The sequence below is a fragment of the Protopterus annectens genome, chromosome 4.part0, assembly GCF_019279795.1.
Source record: "Protopterus annectens isolate FY-2018-M chromosome 4.part0, PAN1.0, whole genome shotgun sequence".
Classification (NCBI taxonomy): Eukaryota; Metazoa; Chordata; order Ceratodontiformes; family Protopteridae; genus Protopterus; species Protopterus annectens.
The window spans coordinates 866,204,950-866,232,075 of record NC_056733.1 but is presented as its reverse complement, the minus strand read 5'-3'; the positions used below and the strand labels follow the sequence as shown (position 1 = coordinate 866,232,075).

Here is a 27,126-nt window from a genome sequence, read left to right as displayed (position 1 = left end):
ATAAATTTTCTAGCAAAGAAAGTACAATGGATAGATTTTATTGTGTCCCTAAGATACACAAAAATATGATACACCCCCCAGGTCGCCCTATAGTTTCAGCTAGTGGCTATTTTACACAATTTGGTTTGTTTACTACATGAATGTTTATTAAAAGAAGTGGTGAAATTGCTTTCATACATTAAGGATTCATTTGATTTGTTAAGAAAATTGGAAGATATATATTGGGAAAAGTATATGCATTTCCTTGTATTAGAAGTTACTAGTTTGTACACAAGTATGCAACATAATCTAGGCACGGAGGCATTAAGTTACTTTATGGGTGACAACCCTAAAGTACAATATATAAAAGATCTGGTAGATTTTTGCTTGGCGAATAATATCTTTGAATTTGACGGCACAGTATACCAAGCAAGGTACAGCCATGGGGGCGGCTTTTGCCCCAATATATGCAAATTTGTTTATGGGCCTTGTGGAATTCAATCATATATATAGAAGTCAATTTTATAGAAGTTTTGTGATAGGATACTTTAGATTCATAGATGACCTCATATTCATTTGAAAAAGGGGAAGAAGTGAAGTAGGTACATTTATTGAATATTTGAATAAAATTAGATTTCAAATTAAATATGATGGATCACAGGAAGGTACAAGGGTACATTATTTGGACTTGACATTAGAAGGGTTATGTGATGGAAGAATAGAAACTCAAATTTATAGAACATTTGGGCAGCCTAGTCACACGTTCCATGCGTCAAGCTGCCATCCAACAAATACTCTAACAGCTATACCTTATGGAGAGATCCTTAGGCTCAAGAGATTGTGCAGTGATATGCTGGATGCTAAAAGAGAGGCTATAAAAGTAATGGATACGTTTATAGATAGAGAGTATGCAGAAAAAACTGTGAAAGATAGTTATATGAGAATATTTGGAAGTAAAAGGACAGATTCCAGAAATAAAAGGTTTGGTAATGAATGTAAAGAAATAGAAAAGGGATGGGATCTTGAACAAACAATAGTTTTTGTATCTAAACATACTATATTTTCAAAAAAGTTACAAAAACTGTTAGAAGATTTCTGGAATGTCACTAAAAGAGAAGTCTCTTCACTTTTGGAATTCAGCTTAAATTCTCGTATCAAAGGGGCTGGAGTTTAAAGGACTTCCTAGTGCATAATACCTATAAAAGACCTAAGGAAATAATAACAAATATAAAATTAGGAATAGGTACTATAGCTTGTGGTAAACGTGCAATATGCCAATATATAAGAAGAACATTTGATCAAATAAATGGTAGAGCATTTCAAACTAAAGGAAACTACACTTGTAAAAGTGTGGGTATAATTTATGATATCAAGTGTGGGTGTAGTAGGTTTTATATTGGTGAAACCAAAAGAAGTCTGGGAGAAAGAATAAAAGAACACGTGGGAGACATTAGAAATAATAAAATAATAAGCCCACTTGCAGAGCATTGCTACAAAAAACATGGGGGAGAATTTATGAATTTACAAGTTTCTGTTTTGGAACAAATGAATTCTAGTTATTTAAGTGAAGACAGAATAAAATATCTTTTTAGCAAAAAAGAATCAATTCTCATATTAAAATACAATACACTACAACCCACAGGGCTCAATAAAGAATGTCACTGGAGAAGTTTTATATAAGATTGTTACTTTAAAAAGTTGTTGTGTCTTTCGGCTTTTCCCGGTTAGGGGTCACCACAGCAGAACTCCGGTCAGCTAATGATTGGCAGTAGATTTTTACATGCCGAGTTGCCAGCCCTGATGCACAACCTTCAACGAAGGTACACCCATTCACGCATGTCTCCACACAGAAGACGCTCTAGCTGAGAATCGAATAGGACGTCTTACTGTGAGGCGACAACACTACTGCAGCACCACCACCACAGTCTGTTACTTTAAAAAGTATGAACTGTTAATTGATTGCACCTTTCTTAGGTGATTGAGTAATAGTTTAATTGACCTTGTTTTATATAAAAAGGAATGTTTTTTTTTACATACATACTCTGTAAAGGCTGTTTCAGCCGAGGCGCTTAGCGAGATTATTGTGTTGCTGTTTGTTGTGTTATACGAGAAAGATTGGTTTGCTGCTATTCATTTTATTTTTTGGACATTGCTTGAACTTTTTTTTACTACTATCCAGTATCTGGTGACAATTCTTCTGCTGCTATTTTGCTGCTATTTACTTAACCAAGTACTGTCAGTCAATAAACGGAATTTAATCTTTATTATCAGGAGTGTGGAGTTTTCTGGTTCCCGTGGTTCATTTTTGGTTTATTATCTGAGTGATTTTACACAGCCTCTGTACAGTGTTTTGTTGTTATGGTGGTGCAGTGGTGCAGCGGTTAACATTGTCACCTCATAGCAAGAGGTTCTCCGGTTCAATTCTCGGCTGGGGTGCCTTCTGTGCAGAGTTTGCATGGTCTTCCTGCGTTCACATGGGTTTCCTCCGGGTTCTCCGGTTTCCTCTCACATTCTAAAGACATGCGTCTGGAGCGTTTCTCCCTGGGTCTCCACTGAAAATAGGCTCTGTGGAGCCTAGTTGGACTTTCCTGGTCAACAAATGTTAAACAAAATAAATAAATAAATACAACTGTTTTCCTTTAACAGTTTTATCTTTTCCGCAAGACCCCCCCCCCCCCCCCAGAATTGTGATTAAGATCATACTACAATGTATTCTCTGTATCACAAAAACAAAGGACACATATTCACAACAATCCCTTGTATTGTAAATAAATTGTCATGTTTCCATAAACAGCAGACAGTAACTGAGTTTGTTTATGTAAATTGTGGATTGTCCCAGAGACCCTTTTCAGCCACGACCGGGGCCAAACAGAAGTTAATAAGTTCACTGCAATGACATTTAATCAACGTAAAGAGCAGAAAACACTTGAAACTATAAATGCAGTAATAGTGCAGGTTCAACACACCAAAAAAGGACAGCACAGAAGACCGTAAAAAAAAACAAAAAACAAAAACAAACAAAAAAAAAAAAGAACTGTGATAATGTAAGTAAAACAAAAGTGTCACGCAAAGATAATGTGTTATGGAAAAACAGATGCCAATTTCAAAAGAGAATATTAAGGTCTAAAGAGATCAATGGACAGTATCGGCTTAAAAAGCATCAGACAGGAAGAATGGTTGACAGTGTAGGCAAACCTGATGAAAGTGAGCCTTGAGAGGGTGTCAATTACAGATGTTAAAGAGAACATGCCCATTTGTACAGTCTCCAAATCTGTTTCTGGATCTCAAATCCACAGGCTGGAAGGATCCTTTACATTATGTATCCCTACAGGGAGGACACTGTTTATCAGTACAAAATAAAAATAAAAGTGGTATGGCCTTGGGGAAAAATAAATGCATGAAGCAAATAGGATAGGATAGATCATGTAACAACAATGAGTCAGGTAAGACAGTGTAACATCAGACAGTGATATCCTCAACATGTTGCCACTGTGGAAAATGTGGCAGCGAGTTGCTAAAGATTCATGCGAGTTATTCAGATGGGCTTTACCAACAGAGGGTGCAAACCTGGACCACAAGACAAGCGGCTTTACTACACCGCCCCCTTCAGCTCGTCTCCTAGATACATAGACATCCAGCCTCCTTCTTACCATCAGGTCATCCACTTCTATGCCCGTCAGTGAACCTTCTTTTAAGTGTGGCTGTTCTTAGTTTATATTTGGCTTTACATCCAGCTTTCACTGGTCAGAGCTATCACAGATAACCCAAGCTGCTCAAATGGCTGATGTGGGTAATAATATTCATGGTATCATTGGCAGAAACATGCCACACTGTATACAGACATGAACTGCTACCAACAAATGTACAGCCCTAAATCTGTGCCAGAAACATATTCTGTGTTATAACAAATCATGGAGACAATCTGCTGGATAAATAATTATTAATGTAGAGCCATGAAGGTAAAATGGATTCATAGTGTGTCATTCAAACACTGAGGCAAGTGCACTAGTTTCCATGTCCTCTCTTCTCATCTAAGGCTGGAAAATTAAAGCTAGTGGTCCTGCTAGTACAGTGCAAAACTTAGATGAAAAGATGCTGCCCCAATACATCAGAGAAGATCTGGCTTGATTTTAAATCTGCTTAAGTAACCGTACTGCAGTTACAGCACCTAGAAACAAAACAAAGTGTGAATCTAGAAAGCAGGTCCCATGGTCCCACCACACTACACCCCACCCTGCTAGCGTAATACTAGGAACAAATGCTGGTTTAAATCCTGCTGAAAACTAGAGAAACCTTCTGGGCAACTTGCCTGTGAAACATGGCTTGTGGAAAAACTGGTAACTGGACTTGTACCTAAAGAATGAAGTATGTGACAAACTCACAGAATCGAGTGTTACTTTACCACCCCTCCCACACACACATTTTTTGTAGAGATGTGGTGTACAATGTCAAGAAACAACGGTCACAAATTTGATCTGCCTAAAAATCAACATGGCATGGTGACGGGGAGCACACCAGTCTGCATTAACACAAACTACAGAGGCTGCAGTAAAACAGGAGCAACAGTTAAATACTTAAGTATGCATTTTCAGGGTGTACATCACTGAGCAGAGTGCTAACGGATGGATTCTTTGATTCATCTGCATTAGACGGATCCATCCATATACACCTAAAAGCAAATCCACTGCTGAGACATGATCATACACAAGATAATGAACCTCTCCAAGTTTTGCCAAAAGTTAAACTGAGACACATACAAACATATACACTCACCATAAGTTAACAGGTTGCTACTAGTCTAACTACCCTTACAGGCTATTTTAAGTCTAGCCAGTTATCCCATTTAGTATTTAAATTAGCCTACCCCATGTGGTATGTAGATTCCTTTATAGGTTGGTACTAGGCTATCGGCCCTAGGGCCTATACAAGCCTAGCCATAACAATTCCCTGGTTAATTCTTCCCACACAATTTACTTCCCTGGACCCCTGTCTAGCAGGGCGACTGATGTGATCCCCAGGGTGAATTTCCTTTCTCCCATCCGATCATCAAGGTTCCTTTTGAAGAGGGCCAAAGAGGCGCTCTGCTTGACATGTATGGGCAGTCTATTCCAGAGTCTGGGGAGTCTCTGGGTCAGGAACCTATCCCTCCAGCATGTTTTGTTTATTGTGATGACAAGGTTTAGATCCCTGGAGCGTGTGACTCTGAGGGATTGGGATTTCTTTAAATGTAGCATGTCCAACAGCTCTGGGATTGACATGGCCTTGTATGTTAAGCAGACATCGCCTCCGAGTAGATGATATGCGACAGAGTATAGCTGGAGTTTTTTAAGGTGGTCAGTGTAGGGCATCTGTTTTAGGCCTGTGCTTCTTTTAATGAGGTATTTCTGCGGCCTTTCCAGTTGCTGCAGATGTCTTGAGAGGTACATACCAAACGGGGCATTGTACTATATAATGTGTCTAATGAGGGATGAGTACAGTGGGACAATGACCTCCTTTTTTCTGAATGAAAAGCCCTTAGTGATGAGGTGTGCCACATAGAAGGATTTCCTGACTGTTGTGGTGATGTGGTTATTGAAGTTGAGACCACTGTCCACCTGTGTCCCTAAGTCTCTTATCACACTTTCGGTGTTTAGTGTACTGCCACCTATGTGGTAATTCACGGGTACATGTTTTTTCCCAAAGGGGATAACTAAACATTTCTTGGCATTGAGCTTGAGCCCTTGGCTCTGGCACCAAGCATCTGTTTCTGTAAGGCCCTTCTGTAGAGTATCCACATCATTTGGGGATTCAATAATGGCTCCCAGTTTGCAGTCATCTGCTAACTTTGTTAGCCAGAGTCCCTTAGTTGGCCTGTATGTCCGAGAAATAGATGCCAAACAAGAGAGATCCCAGGACTGAATCCTGTGGTACTCCACTTGTCTGGAGCTGGATTTGGAGTCGGCTACTTTTACAGTGTGGGTTCTGTCAGTAAGCCAGTTGGCAACCCATCGAGTGACGTAGGGATTAATGCCCAGCTTAGTAAGTCTATCTATGATTCCAGAGTGGGGGATGGTGTCAAAGGCCTTGGCGAGGTCCAGACGGGCTGTGTTGGCCTTACCCTCGTCTACGGCTCTGGAGACTGATTCGAAGAAGTCAAGTCAGGTTCAGGAGACAAGATCAGCCCTTCACAAACCCAAACTGGGCGGGGTCCAGTGTTTGAAGGTTGCCAATGTCTTTCTTTATAAGTTCCATAATACGTTCCATGGCCTTGCAGATCAGGCTCGTCAGACTGATGAGGCGTTAGTTTCCAGGATCACTTCAAGATCTATACATATACAATTCCAGTACCCACCAACTACTGCACTAAAAAAAGTGCACACATCATTAACACAGTGAGCCATTAAGAACGCTTAAATTAATCCTAACCCAACATCAAACCCTACACCTTGTGCTTCTGAAGCTGGGACTCTAGGCTTGTAAATGCCCTCGGGCAGATAGCCTAGTATGAACCTATGAACCTATGAACAACATAATCCAACACAAGATCGAATAATGTAACCAAACAGTAATGAGAGGTCAGAATCAAACCTTGTGCTTTGTGTCCATGAGGTGAAGACCTTACCCATTACACTAACCCTAACCCCCCTTCCACCATCACCATCGAAGAGACTAAGATGAAGGAGCACTCTTACATGCTCAGCCAATTCTGCCTTCAGCTGGCCTGACGCACCCTCAGAATGCCATTCATTTCTAAAATGGCCCTTTATTTTCTGCCTTAAAAAGGAACATGACAAAATTAGTGTTACAGTTAAATGGAAGCAAATCAACACAGCTCATTACAAAATAAACAAGGTAGTTAGGATGTCATCAAAGTTGACAGGTTGCAGCCATAAGTTAGGCCACTTGCAGTCTGATATCATTCTAACTAGATGTCAAAATTCTACAAGCATTACCACAGAATTTAGACACTGTATATTCCAAAGTGTGATAATGGGTGTGGTACAAAGACCCTCTTGCACGTTTACAAGGGTATATGGGAAAAGGTCAGGATACTTGCAACATACTATAGTAATGTCATCAAACGCTCTGCTGTTTCGACGTGTCTTGCCTTGTTTGAGTAACAGCTAAGGTAAGACACGTCCCACTGCTCTGTTGCGTCAACATGTCTTAGCTTAGCTATTACTCCAACAGGACAAACAAATTCTAACATTTTAGTACAAAGCATCATTGTACTGCATTTTTTTCTGACATTTACTGCACTTTATCATTAACGAAAAAAAAACAAATCAAAATATGGTGAAGGTATTTCCTTACCTTTTTAAGTGTTCCAGCAGAAACAGGAAGGTTCCAAGGTTGGGCTCAGGTAGCGACAGCAGTAAATTTAACATGCAGCTCTCCTTTGCCACTGGTTCAGAAAGTGCTACAGGGAAAATAAACATCTAATTACAATCTACAACGCACAGCCTCTCAGCTTGTTAGCTGATACTCCATTTGTGGCCACTTCCCAACTTAACATTAACAAACTCTCTAAACATGAGATGTGGGACTACAGAATCCTAGAGGATCAGAGTAACACACGAACAGCAGTACAACTTAAGGCACACTTCATTACATCAGAGCTCCCCAATGTTATGAGTTTCCCCTTTATACTTCACTGGATGGCAAGTTATTGGAAGGTGATTACTTTTACAGTTTCTTAATTGGTATGAAGTCATTGATTTACAGTGCTACTGGAATTATGCTATAAAACAAAATAATATGCACAAAGGCTTTGCCGATCGCTTCAGTGTTCCCAATAAATGCCAGGTCTACAGACGTCTAATTCATTCAACATTAGGTAGGTGAGGTACATGACTTTTGTCATGTTAAACATGGGAATATGTGAACACAAGTTGTTTCCCAATAATGTAGACAAATTATACACTGCATAGGATGAGGGAGGGGGGCTGCTTCACTGTTTAATGTTGTCGGTGACGCAATAATTTAAAAGAAAACATTTAAATGGAATGGAAGGCAACCCCCATGAAACATTTCCAGCCCCCATTTTTGTGAAATGCATCAGGAGTGGTTTGTGCCATGAGTTGCTTTGGGCTTTATTAGTTTCCTGCAATGCTTTGCGTGTGCATTTTTGGTGTACAGAGATTTCATTGTGTTGTGGGTTTGGTGAAGTGCAAGTTAATACAGGCATCCAAGTAAGCGCCCCTAATACCCACAAAGGATTTAGATCACTAACAGCCTATAAAAATAAGTAGCAAATGGGACTTCAGTGTCCACAGCCATAACATGTAAATTAGATTATAGTGTCACAGATTACTGTAAAATATACATTTTTTTGTTTCAGTAGGATCACCTCAGTGGCTCACTTTCTTGCACCCAATTGACCTATTTGTTGTCCATCCAGATGACAGCCCTTTGGTTCATTCACTCTCTGGCTTAGGTGAGAGATGAATGTTAGAGTGGCACAGTTTACAGATCCTTGTTGACTCTGCTATTCGCAGCCTCTCAGCAGCCTGTCCCAACTACGTGCCACAACTGCTTACAGCTCAGACAAGACATGCTCTTCATGCTGCCAGTGACACAAATCTGCAGTCCAACAGGTGTCACCAATGCAGCGAGCCAAGCTGATTTTCCCTCCTCCCAGGAAGGTCAAGATGAGGTCGTCCACTCACATCCATTCTCCCCCTATTGATCCCTCCAGCGTGTATGCCACTATTCAAACACTGGACATGTGGGTGCAAAAATAGTATTAGTTTATCAAACCTGACCAGTGGAATATCGCCTATCAACAGCTCTTTACTTGTGCTACAGAACTTTCATTACATGCAGTTTACAAATATCGGAGGAAAGAAAGGTTGCAGCAGACTTACTCTACTCGCATCTCTCCAACATCCATGATTTTCATTGAAGCCCCAGAATTTGTCTAAGAACAGGCCACATTTCAGTATTTCCCTCATTAATACTTAGCAAGAATAGTTGTGTAAAATCTTACCATAACCGTAGATGACCTTTCTCTTCCATGTTGCAGCATTCATAACATGAGGGATTCCCCGCCTAGGCAACCCAAACACTCTGCCAGTATACCAAAGATTTAAAACCACTTCAAGGTACGCGTGACATTGCACATAGGCTAGCAGCTGACATAGGCCATAAATGTGATGTCTGCATGTACCATCCTCAGAATTGAATGCCCCAGTCAGAACACCAGCTCAAGGATACAAGGCAGAAGCAAAACATCATCCAAAGAACAGCAAGAACCAGGGGGGGAAGGACGGTGGGATAGAGTACTGTAACCTGGAAGAGAAGGAGATTGATGGTTATGGCAAGATTTTACACAGCTATTCTATGTCCTTCTAGTCCCATAGTGCACCATTCATAACATGAGGGAGAATACTAAAGCTCATGAAAGGGAGGTTGGAGCAGAGGAAGTCTCCATGAAACCATGCAGGATTGCCCTAGCAAAGCCTGCTCTGGATCTGGAGATAGTATCCAGCTTGTAATGCTTGGTGAAAGTGTGGACAGAAGACCATGTAGCTGCCTCCAAAATAGAGGCAGTGTCCAAACCTTTGAAGACGGCGCAAGATGAAGCTACAGCCCTAGTGGAATGAGTTTTTACTGAGGAAGAGTGAGTTCTTCCATGGAAAACATAACAGAAGGAAATGGCCTTGGAGATCCAAGCAGAAATAATCTGTTTAGACACAGGCTTTCCCAGTGCCCTGGGATGAAAGGTAAGAAACAGTTGCTCTGATTTCCTAATGGACTTGGTCTTGTCTAGGTAAAATCTGAGTTGTCTGTGTACATCCAAGGTATGCATCATCTTTTCACTGGAATTTTGAGAGGAAGGAAAGAAAGTAGGTGAATGAATAGACAGGCTAAGGGACAAATCATTAACCACCTTAGGCATGAAGGAGGAGTTAGTGTGGAGAGAGACCCTATCCTTGTAGGAAATGAGAAAAGGTTGAGAAAACATTAAGGCTTGAAGTTTGGAAACTCTTCTAGCAGAAGTGATGGCTACCAGCAAAATAGTCTTCCACGTGCAATGCTTCAAAGAAGCTAAGACTGCTGTACTGAGTAAGATTTTCCAGTACAAAATTCAAATCCCAGTGGGGAGGTACAGATTTCCTGGGAGGTCTGATATGAAGGATGCCCTTAAGAAAAAGCTCAACCTCTAGCCTAGAAGCTAAAGGAGGAGACAGAGTCAGACATGCAGAAATGGCGGATAAGTGGAGGCTAAAACAGAAGAATAAGCCAATCCGGCCTTAAGCAGCTCACACAAATAAGACAAAACTAGGGGAATATCCACTGAAAATGGATCTAGCTGTTTCCTAAAACACCAGGTGGAGAACCTCTTCCATTTGGACAAGTAGGATCTCCTAGTATTGGGTTTCCTGGCCTCCTACAGGACTAGAAGCACATCCTCATAGAAAAGGTGTCAGAAAGGGATCAGAAGCCTAACTCCCACAGATTCAGGTTCATAGTTGTTAAATGTGGATGAATAAGAGATCCCCTTGTCTTGTGTGAGAAGCTCCACCCTGTGAGGTATCTCGGGATGACTGCCCTTGGATAGCTGCAGAAGAGGAGGGAACCAGTGCTGTCTTGGCCAACATGATTTTTGGTTTGGCTTGCTGAATTCCGTGAAGTCTGCAAAAGGCAATGACAGGAGTCAAACATTTTGTGAATACCCTTGGAGCTGTAGAGAGTTCAAAGGTCAAAGCACAAAACTGAAAATGAAATGAAGCAACAGAAAAGTGTAAGAATTTCCTGAACAGAGGGTGAATCAGAATATGAAGATATGCATCTTTGATATCTAGAGAAACCAGAAAAGCCTGAGGTAGTAAGAGAAGGAACAAGGTTTGCAGGGTGAGCATCCTGAAGTCCTGAAGGTGGGAACCTATAGAAATAGGATGAAAGTGAGACAGGTCTAAGATGGGTCTCCATGGACCATATTTTCTGGGGACTAGAAACCTCCTGGAATAAAACCCTTTTCCTCTTTGCAGAGAGGGAACTTCCTAAATGGTCCCCTGTGAGATCAGGTCTCGAAGCACCAGAGGGAAATGAAGCTGGTCTCCAGGGTGCTGACGTATGCCCATGAAAGGAAGGATGGATTTCCAAACCACTAAAGAAACTCCAGCTCTAGTCAGTTGCTTACCGCCTACTCGGAGGCGATCTCTGCCTAACGTACAAGGCCATGTCTAACCCGGAATGAATGGATATGCTCCACCTCAAGAAAACCAAATCCCTTAGAGCTACACATTCCAGGGATTTAAACCTCAGCACAACAATAACCAGGACATACTGGAGGGATAGATTCATATCCCAGAGACTTCCCTCGCTCTGGAATAGAATCCCAATCCATGTTAGGCAGAGCCCCTCACTGACCCTCTTCAAGAGAAATCTTGAAGAGTGGATGGGAAATCGTAAATTTACTCCTGGGATCACTTCCATGGCCCTGTTGGACAGAGGCTCAGGAATCTAATCAAATCTAAAAGGGAGGCGAAAGCCAACACATTCTGGCTAGGCTTATAAATGCCCTAGGGCAGACAGCCTAGTACTACCTATGAACCTATGTAGTATCCATTTTGGACAACAGAAAGGACCCATTTGTGTGTGCTTATGTTTGTTCATGAAGAAAGAAAGTGAGAAAAGGTGCTGGGAAACAGGAATATTGGAGAGTCTGGGCAGGTAGTCACAGACTACCTGGTTTGTCAGGAAAAGAGGGGTGGGGGTTGAGCAGTGGCTGGTTGAGTTCTGGAACAGCTCTGACTGCGTGTCCCTTTCTTGGAAGAGGAAGGAGGGGTATGGGTTTTCTTCCTCTGTGGTTTGGAAGGGTAATTCCTATGACACTTAGGAACTGGGGGTACAAATTAAGTTCTTGCACCTCTTTTCCTTTTTTCTTGAATGGATTTGAAAAGGGCAGCAACATTAGCACCAAAAAGGGCAGAATTGCCAAGTGGTGCAGCCATACGTTTTGCCTTGATATCATCAGGCAAGGGCTGCAATCCTAGCCAAGAATATCTCCAAAGGACAGATCCAGATGCAGCTGATTTGGTACATACCTCAGCTGCATCACAACTGCACTTTACGGAGTGATGAGTAACTTGGGAAGAGGCTGTCAAAAGGGAAGCAAGTTGTGCCTTGGCTGCACCATCTGGAAGGTCTGTCAGCAGCTATGAAGTCTGAGAAAGCAGGGCCAAAACATACTTAGACACATGAGTTTGGTAGCTAATGGTCCTGAAGGCCAAAGTAGATGATGTGTAGACTTTGTTTACCTAGCCTCTGCATCCATCTTTCTATCTTTATCAGAGGGAAGGAGAGAGGTGGAAGGCAGAAACATGGAAGGCCTATTTACAGACACTGAAATCACAGCTGGGTCTGGAGGAGGACATTTGAAAAGAAATTTTCAGTCCTCTGGGACCTTGTAAAACCTATCCGGCCTTTTTGGGGCAGGAAGTTGTGAGTCAGGGCTTTTAGAAGCTGACAGAAGAGCATCCTGGAAGGCAGGCAACACAGGTGGAATAGCAGAAGGGTAAGGGGAAGTCCACTGTAACAGGTAGTAGTACCTCTTCTGAAAATTTCCCATTTGAAAAAAAAAAAAAAATCTCTCATTCTGGAAACTCACTCTCCAAAAGAGGTGTCTTCCTCAGAGGAATCACCACCATGTGAATCTACTTCAGGGGAAGCATAACCAAAGGGAGATTCCATTTGTGTTAAGTGAGCAAGTGACTCACCTGAAGATAAAACGTCTGCTCCAGAAGGGTCCTGTTCCACAGCAGAACTCCTAGGCAAAGGAGGAGGGAGGAAACTGGAGTAGGGGGTAAAGCAGAGAAGGTCTTAAGGCTAGAAAAGCATTAAGAATTCCATGACAGAAAGCCTGCCAGTCTAGGGAAAGATCCTGTGAAGGAGAAACATGCTTCTGTTTTCTTTTGAAGAGGAGGATCTACCCGAGCTTGGGATGAAGTGAGTGATGCAGGCCTAGTATCTGGCACAGACGTCAGACTGTCTTCAGCAGCTAAGCAAGGAGAAGTAGTGCAAAGGGTGTCTAGAGAAGCGAGTTGTGGTTCCCCCTTACCATCCTGAATGGAAGTCTGCAAAACCTCTGCAGATGTACTCATGGTACTCTCCCTAACGGCCTCTGAACTAGTACCCGCTGCAGGAAGAGAACCAGCCACCGTACAGACCTCCAGGCGCTCAATGGCCTCGAGAGGGATGCCCAGATCAGAGGTGCAGCCATAAATTCAGGCCTAATCTTTTTTACCTTCTTCTTCAGAGGCTCATAGGAAGGATCCAACGTACCCTCCCATTGCAAGCGCTAGTCGCCTAAGTCTCTGATTCTCCAGACAAACTTTTCAGAAAGATGACTGCAGAGCATCTTAGGGACAAATGCCTGACAAATCTCGCAAGCCTTATAGTTGAGTGAACCCCAGACAAAAACATGATTTTATTGGTTTTAATTGTTCTCATGAGATTATTGGTGCTTTTGAGCTTTAAATATGTGCCTTCAAAGTTTGTATTTCATTGTGTTGGATCTGATGAAGGAATTGTTTCCGAAAGTGCTTATCCTGTGTGCACTTCATTAAATTGTATGCTACGAGCCGTGGTAGCCCTACTGTTATTTTCTTTTTCTTTTTGGATTATTGTGTCTACAGAAGGGCTTTTGATCATCTTTGTGTTTTATTTGACTTCCTATACATCTTAAATACTTTGTTCAGTGTTAAAGTGCACTTCAAGCTCAACGTCCATTACACAATCCCATCCAGCCCATTCTTGTACCATGGAGTTTTCTTTCTTATCTCCAACAGTTGTCAGGTCTAGATTTTTAATCTCTGTAATCATTTTTTTTACCTCTCTTTTTGATGTTTTCTCTCTGGTTTTCCATTTTCTGATGATGGTTTTCTTAGCAGTTAACACCAATGACAGCAAAGCTTTTCATTCTTTAGTACATGTTCATTTACAATAACAACGCAAACATCCCTATGCTGAGGTTGAATTCTCTTCAGAGTATATGATTAAGCATACTATCCAAGTCACTACTGTACTGAAGCAATTCAGTACATTCCCAGGGTATATGCATCCAAGAACATCTTTCTGAGAAATCACATTTCCTACATGTGCCTACTGTCTGCAGGAGCATTCTTTCCAAGCCTTGTAGGGATACAAAAATATTTGTGCAAACATATCTGACAGGTATTGTGCAACTTTAACTTTGTTTCCCCCTGTTTTCTCATACTTTATATCATGTGATTTAGCTGCACTTTGATTTCGGTGCAGCATCCATTTTGTATATACACCGCACTGCTTAAGTTTAGGTTTTCTGTCCTAGTTGTCGTTCCCTGTAAACGATGCTAGGTTCGGTCCACCTTTGATTACACCCTCAAATAATGCAAGCAAGTAAGTTACATGGTTTCAGTCACATGGCCAGACTTGGACAATGTGGCGCATCCTTGACATAACAGAAGGAACTTTCTAGCACAATTCGTTGTTACCTTCCATCTGGAAGGTACAACCACAGCAAGAAGAAGAATCAAGTCTAAGACGTATCGTTTCTCTCCTAACTATCATGTGTTTTGTTAGTAAAGGTACTTTCAACACTTGAAATGAACACTCTGTGCAAGTCTCAAAAGGTAAAAACAATTTCCATGTAAACAATGTAAACTTTCTTGATTTGGTTGCATACCTAGGATTAGGATGCATTTCCCTGTACTTATCACCTGTAATACCTTTATTAATTATTCACGCCAAGCTACTTTTAGCTTTGTATTTTCTTGTCTTTTGAAGTGTAATACTGTCCTACATGCTCTAGGTATCACTCTTTTCCATTTGGTCACTTCTGTTCTAGCCACACTTATAAAATCTACTAATCGTGGTTTAACAAAATTACTATTCAACCTCCAAATAGCCCCTTCAACTCTAACATCAGGCCTGTATTGCAAACTGATCAGTGTTCAATAACCTAAAAATTTGTCTAGCTTCAGCTGCGGTGGTGCAGCTGTTATCGTTTCCGCCTCACAGCAAGAGGTTCTGCGGTTCAATCCTTGGCTGGGGTGCCTTCTGTGTGGAATCTGCATTTCCTTCCTGTGGTCGCCTGGGTTTCCTCCGGGTGCTCCGGTTTCCTCCCACATCCCATAGACATGCTGTAGGTAGACTGGACACTCTAAATTGACCCTAGGTGTGAGTGTGTGTGTGCCTTCTGTGGAAGGTTGGGCGCCAGGCTGGCAACTCAACAATGTAAAACTCCACTGCCAATCGTTCTGTGGACCATTGTTCTGCTGTGGCGACCCCTAACCATGATAAACCGAAAAGAGATGATGATCTTTTCCTTGTGCAATGCTGTTTGCACAAATCACTGCTTTAAACAGTTAGAAAGCAGAATAAACATAGTAACAGCCCTCCTGTTTATGTTCTATGACACTTGTAACACTAACACATAAATATATGGGTGCACAATGTCAACAGCAAGAAAATAATTCAACCAAAAGCCTACAGATGGTATCCATGGAAGCCCTACACAATGAGAACCGTGCAGACCCAGGTTTATAATTATGGAAGACCACTGTAATCTGGCTTAATCTCATGCTACATTTAACACTGTTCACTAAAAAAGAAACAAAAAAACAGCTAAACACATAGACTATATCAGCTGCAGAAGCTAAGTGGAGAGGTTGGGTTAGACTAACCACCCACCACCAGCTTATCCATGCTGTGGGAGGTTAGGCTACACAAATTCATTAACTGATTGCTTGAGTTGCACACTCATTTGTTGCACTTATTTATTCACTTCTTTTTAGACTGGACCTTAAAAAATTAAGTAATATGCAAAGTACAAAGACAAAGAAAACAGAAGACTGAGTGGGGGGGGGGGGGGGTCCTACTTACGTGTTCAAAATATGGATGCCAAGAAATTCACCTCGAAAGCAAAGCTCGACAGCTGAATCTTGGCATCCATGTTGAGAGCACACAGAGTTTTATCTGCTCCATTTATTACTAGTTACAGAAAAGAAACAAAAGGCTGTTTTACCATAAAGTACTTAGCGAGCGCTGTCAGAGCCTGTAACAGTCTCTTATGTTTACACTCACCTTATAATGCCTCTCAAATGTCCAGATTTTTGCATCATACATTTGATCTATTTCTCATAACAAAATTGTTTTTTGGACAAAGCAATGAGGGCCAAAGTCACTAAATAATGACAGACATTTGAGTTTCAGACTTTGTACCCTTTAGAAAATGGAGGCGAACAAACATCCTTTTATTCTAGCTAAGTTTATAAGAGGAAGGGAAAAATATCAGTACAGACAAAAGGCAGAAAAAAAAAACTGCTTTTTTATTCAGCCACTATCTTTGTTGGTCAGTACTGGCACATTTGACTGGTTAGCATAAGGTCCGATCTTAACAAGTTAAGCATGTGGTGCATAACATTCATTGAGGTCCGGTCTTGCACTACAGAAGAGCTTAACTGATTTCTCTTTTTCTGAATATCGGAGCATAATCACAGTGTTCCATGTACTACACACATACGAAAAGACAGAATTAGGAAAATGCATAACAGAAACATGGGTAACAACAGCATCAAGCAGGAACAACAAATAGAGAAGCAACCTACACTAACATAAAGGAGTAAAAATGTTTCATACCGAAAATAAAGTAAAAAAAGATTGTGTGCAAGTCTGGTGTGATGCAAGACAAAAGAAGTGCGCATTAAAAATGGACTATGAATAAGTTAATAAGAGGATTAGAAATTAATAAGGAAGGGAACTAGGTAGTTTGAAATCTAGGTTGGCATAACAGTTGAGGTGTTTACCTTATAAAATCAAGGTGCAGGGTTCGATTCTCAAATGGGGTAAATTGGCTAGGCTTAAAATGGCCCACAGGGCAGTTAGCCTAGTACTAAAGTACGAATGGAGGTTTTTGAAGCAAGAAAATAATGATATTTAATTAAATATAAAGGAAACAAGGTTTAATAGAAAGTTATCACTGGTTAGAATAAATACTAAGGGTTACAGATACAGGAGTAAATCAGTTGATTGGCATTTGGAATTTTATAATGTCAGACTCGAATCCTGCACATCTGTTTGAAAGCAAAAGGGCAGTCAGTTTCTGTTAGATATTAAACAGAGGCTTGGGGTGGTGTCCTAGCATAACATGGCACAAGAAACAGGATGTGTGCGCTCATCAACTAATATGCTTTAAGCTGCCTTAGAGCATACACATAACATACACACATGCTCAAACAGCCTGACACTGTGGGTACTCTGCTCATCAGAGATGGGGTGCAGGTGAAAGGGGGTGCAGTAGTGTGCATAGACACAGCTGGGACATTGGAAACTTTACTGTTGGGAAGGCAATGAGGAGAAAAAAATCAGTGGGGGAAAATGATGAGTTCAATGCTGAGTGCTGCCCTAAGATCTTTGACACAATACAGGGCATCTACAATGGCCTATTTTCTCTGCCAAGTGAACTTATAAGACCCTCCATGATAAGCAACTGTACTTCATCAGATCTACATTAACCATGATCTACTTCTTTGTACACGTACCAATGCCTTCAGCAAAGTTGGGGTACAATTCGTCTGTGAATAGGGGTTCCGGCAGTTCTCGGAAATACAGTTTTAGTGTTCCGGCAATGGCGTTCACATCCATTTCATTCATCATCACCGAGATGTCCTTGTCATCTACAGGTAAAAGAAAAACAGAAGAGTACAGGTGGAGACGGAGTGACAATATGGCTGCACATCAGAGAACACATCAATGCTTCTACTGTACCCTTTCCAATACAAGCTGTGAGTGGTACGAGCATCAGCTGTGCTGTCATTTCCAGAAACCATCTACAGTTCTTCCTTACTATGCCGTGGATCTCGGAATACTCCAAGTTTGTTTCATGTGTTAGACAAAAAAGAAGCTAGTGTCCCTCCAAGTCCCACCACATTGACAGCATATCCTGTCAAGAGGCAGCAACCAATATGAGGACAAACAAAGCTGGGGGGGGGGGGTTATAAAGGCTAAAAAAAGTACAGTTTTGTACCTACCATAAATGTAGATGTTCGAAGATCCACATTGCTGCAGTCCTTACACTTGGGTAGTCCGCTGTCCTCGGTCGGCCCGAATATCAAAGTATAAGGCTGACGTCGGTCAAGGCGCATTTGACTGACATCAGGACGTCAGGGTACAAATGCGCATGACCGACGTCATATCCTCAGTCTTTTCTTGCCCCAGATGTCAGAAGACCCTAAAAATAAAGGTCAAAACCAAAAGACAGCAAACAAACAACCAACCATCCTAGCACTAAAAATATGTACAATATATACAATATACACCCTATTGACAATCCAACCCACACAACCGCCTCTAACTACAGAGGGGAAGGAGGGAGGGTAAATTGGACTGCAGCAATGTGGATCTTCGAACATCTACATTTATGGTAGGTACAAAACTGTACTATGTTCTTCATCTCACATTGCTGCAGTCCTTACACTTGGGTAGAATCCCAAAGCAGAGGTAAGGGAGGATGGCCAAACTATAAGGAAGCAGGAGCTGCCAAAATGCCCTGCAAAACAGCAGTGGCAAAACCAGCCCTGGATTTAGAGTAAAGTGGTAGGTGATAATGCCTAGAGAAAGTATGCACTGAACTCCAAGTAGCTGCCTCCAAAATGTCCTTAGTTGCCACCCCCCTCAAAAAAGCTGTCAAGTGGCAGTAGCCCTAGTGGAATGAGGCCTAATCCCAGCTGGAATCTCCTTACCATGATGGGAATAACAGAAAGCAATGCAAAACCCAATCCACTTAGAAATAGTTTGTTTTGACACAGGCTTGCCCTGAGAACTCAAAGCAAAAGAAACAAATAACTGCTGAGACTGCCTGAACCCTTTAGTTCTGTCCAAATAATATCGCAACTGCCTGTGTACATCTAAAGTGTGCAAAATCTTTTCCCTTTATTTTGGGGATTTGCATAAAAAGTAGGCAAATGAATAGTTTGGTTTAAAGCCACACTAGAAACCACTTTAGGCATAAAGGAAGGATTAGTACGTGAAGATACCCTATCCTTATGGAAAATTAAGAAAGGCTCAACCGCCATAAGGGCCTGCAACTCAGAAACCCTTCTTGCAGAGGTAATAGCCAACAAAAAGCAGTCTTCCATGATAAAAACTTTAATTCAGTAGTAGCTGCAGGCTCAAAAGGTTGTAGAGTGAGTTTCTCCAACACAAAATTGAGATCCCAAGCAGGAGTAGGAGCTCTTCGTGGGGGTCTTATATTCTTTGCCCCTCTAAGAAATTGCTTGAACAAAGGATGAGAAAACAATGGTGGGTCACAATCATAGTGAGCCGAAATTGCTGCAGCATGAACCTTAATAGAAGAGAAGGACAAACCTTTGTCCAGTAACTCAGTAAGATATTGAAGAGCCACACTTAAATTAGGCTCAGAAACATCAAAATCCTTTGCTGCACTCCAAAATAAAAATCTCTTCCAGTTATCTGCGTACACTTTCCTTGTACTAGGCCTTCTAGCTTCCAAAATAACATTCAAAACTTGCTGTGGAATTGGAGGCCCACTATGGTTCAAAACAGAATATGCCAGGCTGTTAGGTGCAGAGAGTGAAGCTTGACATTGAGCAAATGACTGTCCTCCTGAGACAACAGGTGTGGAATCGAAGGCAAAGGCCATGGAGGCTTCCGTACCAGGCTTCTCAGTAATGGGTACCAATGCTGTCGAGGCCAATCTGGAGCTATCAAAATCATCCTTGGCTTGTCTTGTCTGGCCTTTAGTAGTACCTTTGGGAGGAGAGGCAGAGGTGGAAAGGCATACACATGAAGATTGCTCCAATTGAAAGAAAGAGCATCCACTTTCCAAGCTGTGGGATGAAACCTTTTGTGCAAAACTTTGGCAGCTGGTGGTTTAGTGGAGAAGCGAACAGATCTATGTCTGGAGTTCCCCATGACACTGTCAATTTCTGAAATACATGAGGATCCAATTTCCACTCGTGGGGATCCATAATTTGTCTGCTCAACACATCTGCTAAGGAGTTCTGTGCTCCCGGCAGAAACCTTGCCTGAAGATTTAGCTGTAAACTGAGAGCAGTCTCCCACAAAATCATTGCTTGCCTGCATAGAGGATAAGAATGTGTTCCGCCTTGCTTGTTGATGTACCACATGACAGTTGTGTTGTCTGTTAGAATCAACACCTGCCCTGGGAGAAATAAATCCTTGAAAGCTATTAATGCAAACTGGACTGCTAACATCTCTTTCAAGTTGATATGTAGATGTTGTAGTCTGGCAGGCCACTTGTCTTGTATCCACTTTCCATTCAGATGAGCTCCCAAGCTTTGTCTGAGGCATCTGTCGTTAGAATCTGACTCGCCTCTGGCCGGGTCACAGAGAGTCCCTTGTTTAGGTGACATTCCTGAGCCCACCACAACAATTCCTTTTGAATGCAAGGTATTATTTGAATGACAGTGTCCAAATCCTGGCAGTGCTGTGTCCATACATTTTTGAGATACCATTGTAGCTTCCTCATATGCAGTTTGGCATTGGGAAGCACCAGAATACAAGATGCCATGAACCCCAAGGCTTGAAGGACTGTCCTTGCAGTCAGCCTGGACTGATGAGACAACTGATGAAAGTAAAGGGAAAGATTCTTTTGTTTGTCCGGGGTCAAAAGGCCATCTGGGATGCTGTATTCAGTCTCACACCCAGAAAGCACATGTCCTGAGAGGGTACTAGACTGGACTTTATTTCGTTCACAGAATACCCCAGGCATCTTAGCACTGCTATCACATAATCCAAATGATGAAGAAGCTCGTCCCTTCCTTGAGCCAGAATCAGGCAATCGTCCAAATAAGGATAGATCTGTATTCCTTTTAACCTGAGGAAAGCTATCACTGGAGCCAGAACTTTCGTGAACACTCTGGGCGCAGTAGATAAGCCAAAGGGCAATGCAGAGAACTGATAATGAGAAGTCCCAGCCCGAAAACGCAGATACTTCCTGCAACTCAGTCTGATAGGAACATGAAGATAAGCCTCCTTGAGATCCAAAGTTACCATCCAATGATCTTTGCCCAGCAGAGGTAAAAGCTGCTGTAACGTCAACATTTTGAACTTGGGAATGTCCAGATAAGTGTTGAGGATAGATAAGTCCAAAATTGGTCTCCATGTGTTCCCTTTCTTTGGTACTAGGAACAGGCGAGAATAAAATCCTAGGCCCACTTCTGGCATAGGAACCGGCTGAATGGCCCCTATTTGGAGTAACAGAGACATTTGCTTGTGAGCCTCTATTCTTTGTTGAGGAGGAACGTCTGGCATGCCTTTGAAAGGAGGCAAGGTATGGAAATAAAACCTGTAACCGTGGTGTATGATATCCAATACCCATCTGTCTTGGGTAATTAAACTCCAATTTTCTTTGAAAAGTGCCAACCTTCCTCCCAAAGGTGCTGCCAGACGAGAAGGCTCTGGCAGCTGAAAAGGTAGGTCATTGGGTCTGTTTACGAAAGGACTGACCCCTGCCCTCACCGAAGACTGTGCAGGAGAACTCCCTGTTCTAGGCCTGAAAGAGCCCTGAGCTCTGCCCCTACCACGCCTAGATCTACCCCTAGACTGGGAATCATAAGAAGGATACGCCCACCCCTTAGTAGGCCAATTTCTACTAAACTTTGGAGGCTGAACCTGCAAAAAATCTTTAACAGTCTGCATAGACTTAGCCTTGTCTTCCATTTTCTTTAAAACTGTCTCAACAGGAGAACCAAACAACACATCAGATTGTAAAGGAGCATCTAAAATCCTTGTTTTAACATGGTCAGATAAATTCTGATCCCTCAGCCAGGCGTGCCTGCGAAGAACTGACCCAGTGGCAGCCATCCTAGACGAGGCCTGTACAGCATCAAAACCACATTGCAAAGAATGCTTACCCACCTATTCAGAAACATGTACTAAATCTTGTAACTCTTTACAATCAATACCTTCTGCCAGAGCATCAACCTTAGACTTCAATTGTGAAAGGAGATAGTTTTGGTATTTCAACATGTGGAACTGGCAATTCAAAGCCCTCATAGCTAGAGTGGAAGAAGTATAAACTTTCTTTCCCCATCTATCCAAAGCCCTGGCCTCTATCTGTAGGAACCGGATTCTTGACAACAGAAGCCTTAACACCTTTAGGCCCCTGGCTAACAGTTTCTGGGTCTGCCCTAGGACTCTTAAAAAGATACTTATGAGCTTCAGGCACCCTGTAATACCTATCCGGTTTAACAGGAGCAGGAGGCAAAGAATCAGGATTAAGAGAAGCCTCTGTAAAAACATCTTCTACCACATCCAAAACAGGAGGTATAGCCAAAGGCCTATGCTGGGGTAAAAACAAAAATTCCCTAAGCCTTTTCCTGGAATCAGAGAAGTCCTGACCTTCCCACTTAAAATGCTCCCTCATGGAATGAAGAGTTTCTGAAAAAGAAAAATCCTCAGGAGGAGAAGCAGAAGGAGTAGAATCATCCACATCAGAATCAGAATAAGGAGAATACTCCTGCAAGTCTTCAGCCGAAGACTCTGAAACATCCGAAGCCTGCTCAAAACTCCCTAGCTTAGGCTCCACCCTAGGTCTTTTATCAGGAGGGGGCAAAGAACCCCTAATCAAAATAATCAAATCTTCTGCCATTTTAAGCATATGCTTCTTGGGCACAGTCCCTGAAGAACTAGGGGTGACACCAACTGAAGCTAAACCTGGCCTGCCTCTGGGAGAAGCCTTGGAAACAGAAGGAGAGGGCCTAACCACCCTAGGAAGGGAGGGGAGTATAGTAACCTGAGAAGCCCCTTCAGCCTGACCTGCCTCCTGAGAGGCCACATCCTGCAATAACAAAGTCTCTCCCTGGGATCCCAAAGAAACCTCCGGTGGAACCACCGCTCCACCGACACCTCTAAAGAACCGGCGTCCGGTACGGACGGTTCTTCTAGCCTAGGCTTAACTGCTTTGTCCTTGCGCTTCTTCGAAGAAGCGGGCGTCGGAGCATCCAACGGCATTTTATAATTGCACCGCTTCCAAGACTAACCTGGCACAATCTAACCTTCTCTTTATAGTGTGCTTATTGAATCTAGCACAAGAGCGACACCCAACAACGTCGTGCTCAGGCCCTAAACAAGGAATACACAAAGTATGATGGTCTCTATGCGGTATCTGTTTCCCACAAGAAATACAATTATTCACTTTTTCTGACATCCGGTAAACCACTGAGGCAAGAAAAAACTAAAATATGCCCCAACGGGGTACTTAGCCAACTTTGACTCGGTCTGAAACTCCGAAATCGAAAAATTTCAGAACGCCAACCGGCACTTGCAATGCTGCTTCTGCATCGGACCATGCGGCAAAAAAGACTGAGGATATGATGTCGGTCATGCGCATTTGTACCCCGACGTCCTGATGTCAGTCAAATGCGCCTTGACCGACGTCAGCCTTATACTTTGATATTCGGGCTGACCGAGGACAGCGGACTACCCAAGTGTAAGGACTGCAGCAATGTGAGATGAAGAACATCTCACTTTTTTGTTTTGCTGCATCACTCACCCCAAAATTTTCCTATACCTTGCTCAATGCACCCTCAAATGATGCATAGAAACTGTGAATTCCAAATCTATTCCTCCAACAGTAGACCAGCTATTCAATTCATACTCTTACCCCTGTCATCCTCACATGCCGAACATAACTTATGAACATAACTTCTGCATGCAAGGAAAGGCAGACTGATCCAAGCACCTCAGTCTCTTTCACCATCACTTAACCATGAAGACCCTTAGTTAACAGCTGTCATTTCCATCTCGCACACACACTCTAACAAGAAGCATTTTTATGATGAAATACTACTAGAGTAAATACTTCACAGATTCCTCCTCTTTAATCTATGGATGCTTTTCTCTAACTCAACTCACTTAAAAGCAGCTCATATGGAGCACATAATTTGCCCCAGGTGGATAATGTGGCCCACCCCTTTAGACACTACTCCAAGAATGGCACAGGGAAACAAGAGGGAATGCAGGGCTCACTGTTCTCGTACATGATGTCACACAAGGGATTCTTCCCCTTTTCTCTGCACTTTTGTTCACTCTGATGGTAAGGGCCATTGTAAAGCACACTTCCGCATGTACCACCCCAAACATACACACTGCTGAAACTGTCACACTGGCATAGTGAGTGCTCATGCCAAACCCTTAATAGTCTAGTTTGAGGGGGGAGCGAAGCAATCAAACTGCAAAGGCTTTTCCACCAAACCTCTCAGGATTTTCAAACATAGCTTTCACTATGTGCCTACAAGATATCCTATAGATTCTCCACTTTCTAAAGAATGTTAACATAAATATTAATACTGTTAGTTCTGGGGGCCTAGTGTTAATGGAGTGAACACACCTTACATTTGGGGATACAGACGAGATTTATTTTTATGTAATGGAAACTCAACCTGACTTTCTGAGGCCGTATCTAAACATCATAACAATGGGAGACTTTTCACAACGTTTTTATTAAGAAGCTTATCCGTCATTAAGAACAAAATTATTTCCTGATGCTTTCACAGCATATGTACACACACTTAAAAAAAAAAAAAAAAAAAAAAAATACACTTACTGCTGTCAAATGCAGCCTTCAGTGCTTGAATGTCAGTCGCAACTCCGGAGACACGGTAAATGCCAACTTCTTCCATGCCACGACGTTCTATCTCCTCCACACACTCCCGGACAATGTATGGCACCTTTGACCTTTCTCGTCTGGAAAAAAAAGTAGACAATACAATACTATAAAATTATGAACAAATCAAATCACAGAGAATGCCAAAGACATTCCGAACAGAAGAAAGACTTACAAGGCCTGAGTTTCTCTTACCATTTTCCCCTCCTAACTAATAAGCATGTCAGACCAGGTGTAGAAAGTGCTGAAATAAAACTGCTTTATTTTACAGAATTCCTGACTCAAGTGTGATATAAAACTTGGGAGATGCCAGGAAAGAGAACCCTTATGGGCAAGCGCTAGGCACAAGTGACAGTGGTGCACAGGAGGACAGCTATGACAAATGACTACCAGCTCAGATGCCACAGAACCAGTGAGGAATGGGGACAGATTAGAACTCTGAGGTAATTCCATTTTCCTGTCACCAGAGAGGGTGGGGATTTCAATACTACTTGGCGAGCTTGTACCAGGAATGTTTTTTATCCCTCCTCCCACAGGTCTGAGACAATGGCTTTTCTAATCAGTCCATATGTTCTGTGGTAGTGGAAGCCAGGAATGGCCCCTATGGTCCATTCATTCCTGCCCATGAATTTCAATTAGCTCATTCATTCTGCAGTGAGTGTCAGATGTAGGGAGTGGGCCAGCATCCTGGCGCTGAAAGGTGGCCAGCTCTCTTCCATGGAGAATCATCCTCCCTGCAGTGGCCATTTCAAGCTTTATGTACTGCCTTCTGAGAAGAAGTGCACCTCTGGACTCTGAATTCAGCTCTGTTTGCTGTGTGACTTGCACCAAACAGCTCAGGCTCTTGGCTTGAGTTCCACAAGTTGGAACATTTAGTGCTTCTGTTAGGTGCTGCAGTTTAGTAAGGGCTTTATCCCCTCTATGCCACAGATCTGGCTCTTGGAGCACCTGTGGGTGACAACCATTTAGCACCTACATGTGCCTGCATGTAACAGTTTCAGATTGACGCACTGCACATTGTTAGCAAGGGGGACAATGCAGAACTTCAGAAAGCCCCTTCTCAAATCTGAAGTACAAAGGCCTGGTTCTTGAACCTACTACTCTCCCTCCAGAGGTAAGGGAGGAAAGAGCAGACCTAACGTACGCCAAGTACTGGATATCAAAACACGATCAATGATATGCGGTCACCGCAGACTGGTAAGCACAGCGTGACCAAACACAGTGTAGAAATATGTCAGAGCTACCCACCTTCTGGGATGATTTATCCATCCTGAATAACCATTCACAGTGCCTGAACTCAAATGCCTGATTTCACTTCCAGCTCCAGACCACCACCATTTTTTTAATTTATTTGTACTTATTGCTTATTGACTAGACTATGTAAAACCCCTTTTCAGCAGAGGCCAGGGGTGAAAAGCTTCTCAAGCATACATTAACAAAAATATTTAGATTACAAACAGGTAAAATATAACTGTATTCACAGGTATGTACATAAATTAGAGCAACAGTCTTTAAGGAGGTAACAGATAGTTAGGCAAGTATTACAAATCAGGTTAATGTTCATGTTAAGAACGCAAATAATAATACAAACTAATGGCATTTTAGATGGTCAGTATTTTAGCTGAACCTGCTGATTATAGGATCATAGGGGTTTACTAGGCTAATGACCACAAGGGCCTTTTTAAGCCTAGCCATGCATCCCAAATCTTTGACAAGTTCTGATACCCTTGATAAGTGTACGCATGGGCCTGGGAAATTAACCATTTACAGGTTACCCGTGTCCATTAAAGACACAGGTGCCAAACCAAGGATGAATCTCCAGTTTCCCATCTAATTGACCAAGTTGCACTTGAATTGGGTTTGGGAGGAACTCTTCTTCACATGGATGGGGAGCCTGTTCCATAGACAGAGTAGTCTCTGGAATAAATACCCATCTCTCCAGCAGGTCCTATTTACATTACAGGCAAGGTTTAAGTCTTCAGAACAGTAAATTCTGGTGGTGTTTGTTTTGTGGCTATGTAGGAGGTCCATCAGAATGTGGTCTGACAATGCCCATGCCCTCTATGCCAGGCATAGATCTCCCCTCAAAAGCCTGTAGGAGACAGAATAGTGGGATAGGGCCTTGTGGCGGTCTGCAAAAATTTTACTTATGCCCTGTATTCTTTTAGTGAGGAACCTCTTGTGGACATTCCAATTGTTGGACATGCCTAGTTAGGTACATACCAAAGGTGGCATTTGTACTCCATGATAGGTCTGATGAATGCTGAATACAGTGGAACAATGACTTCCTTGGACTTGGATGCCATACCTTTGTTTAGAAGTTGCACAGCTTAGAATGATCTCCTCACCACTGTAGACACAGATGGTCAAAGGCTAGACTGCTATCTATGTGTGTCGCTAAGTCCCTGACCACTGGGTCAACTCTAAGGGGTGTGTTGTCAATATAATAGTTACCAGGGTTGGATGACTTCCCAAAGAGTACTATTAAGCAATTCTTGGCATTTAGTTTTAGTCCATGGCTCTGACACCAG

The 27,126-nt window shown here is 42.3% G+C and overlaps 1 protein-coding gene across 1 annotated transcript in view; it reads right to left on the bottom strand.

The window, feature by feature from the left end:
* The window catches only part of BCR (BCR activator of RhoGEF and GTPase), an 841,427-nt gene that overhangs the window by 67,060 nt on the left and 747,241 nt on the right, over positions 1-27,126 (bottom strand). Inside the window, exons 14-16 of the mRNA XM_044069810.1 lie at positions 24,536-24,675; positions 17,487-17,621; positions 7,273-7,378 (exon numbers count right to left, since the gene is read on the bottom strand). Coding sequence (XP_043925745.1) covers positions 7,273-7,378; positions 17,487-17,621; positions 24,536-24,675 — 381 coding nt within the window. The remainder of the gene's footprint in view (positions 1-7,272; positions 7,379-17,486; positions 17,622-24,535; positions 24,676-27,126) is intronic.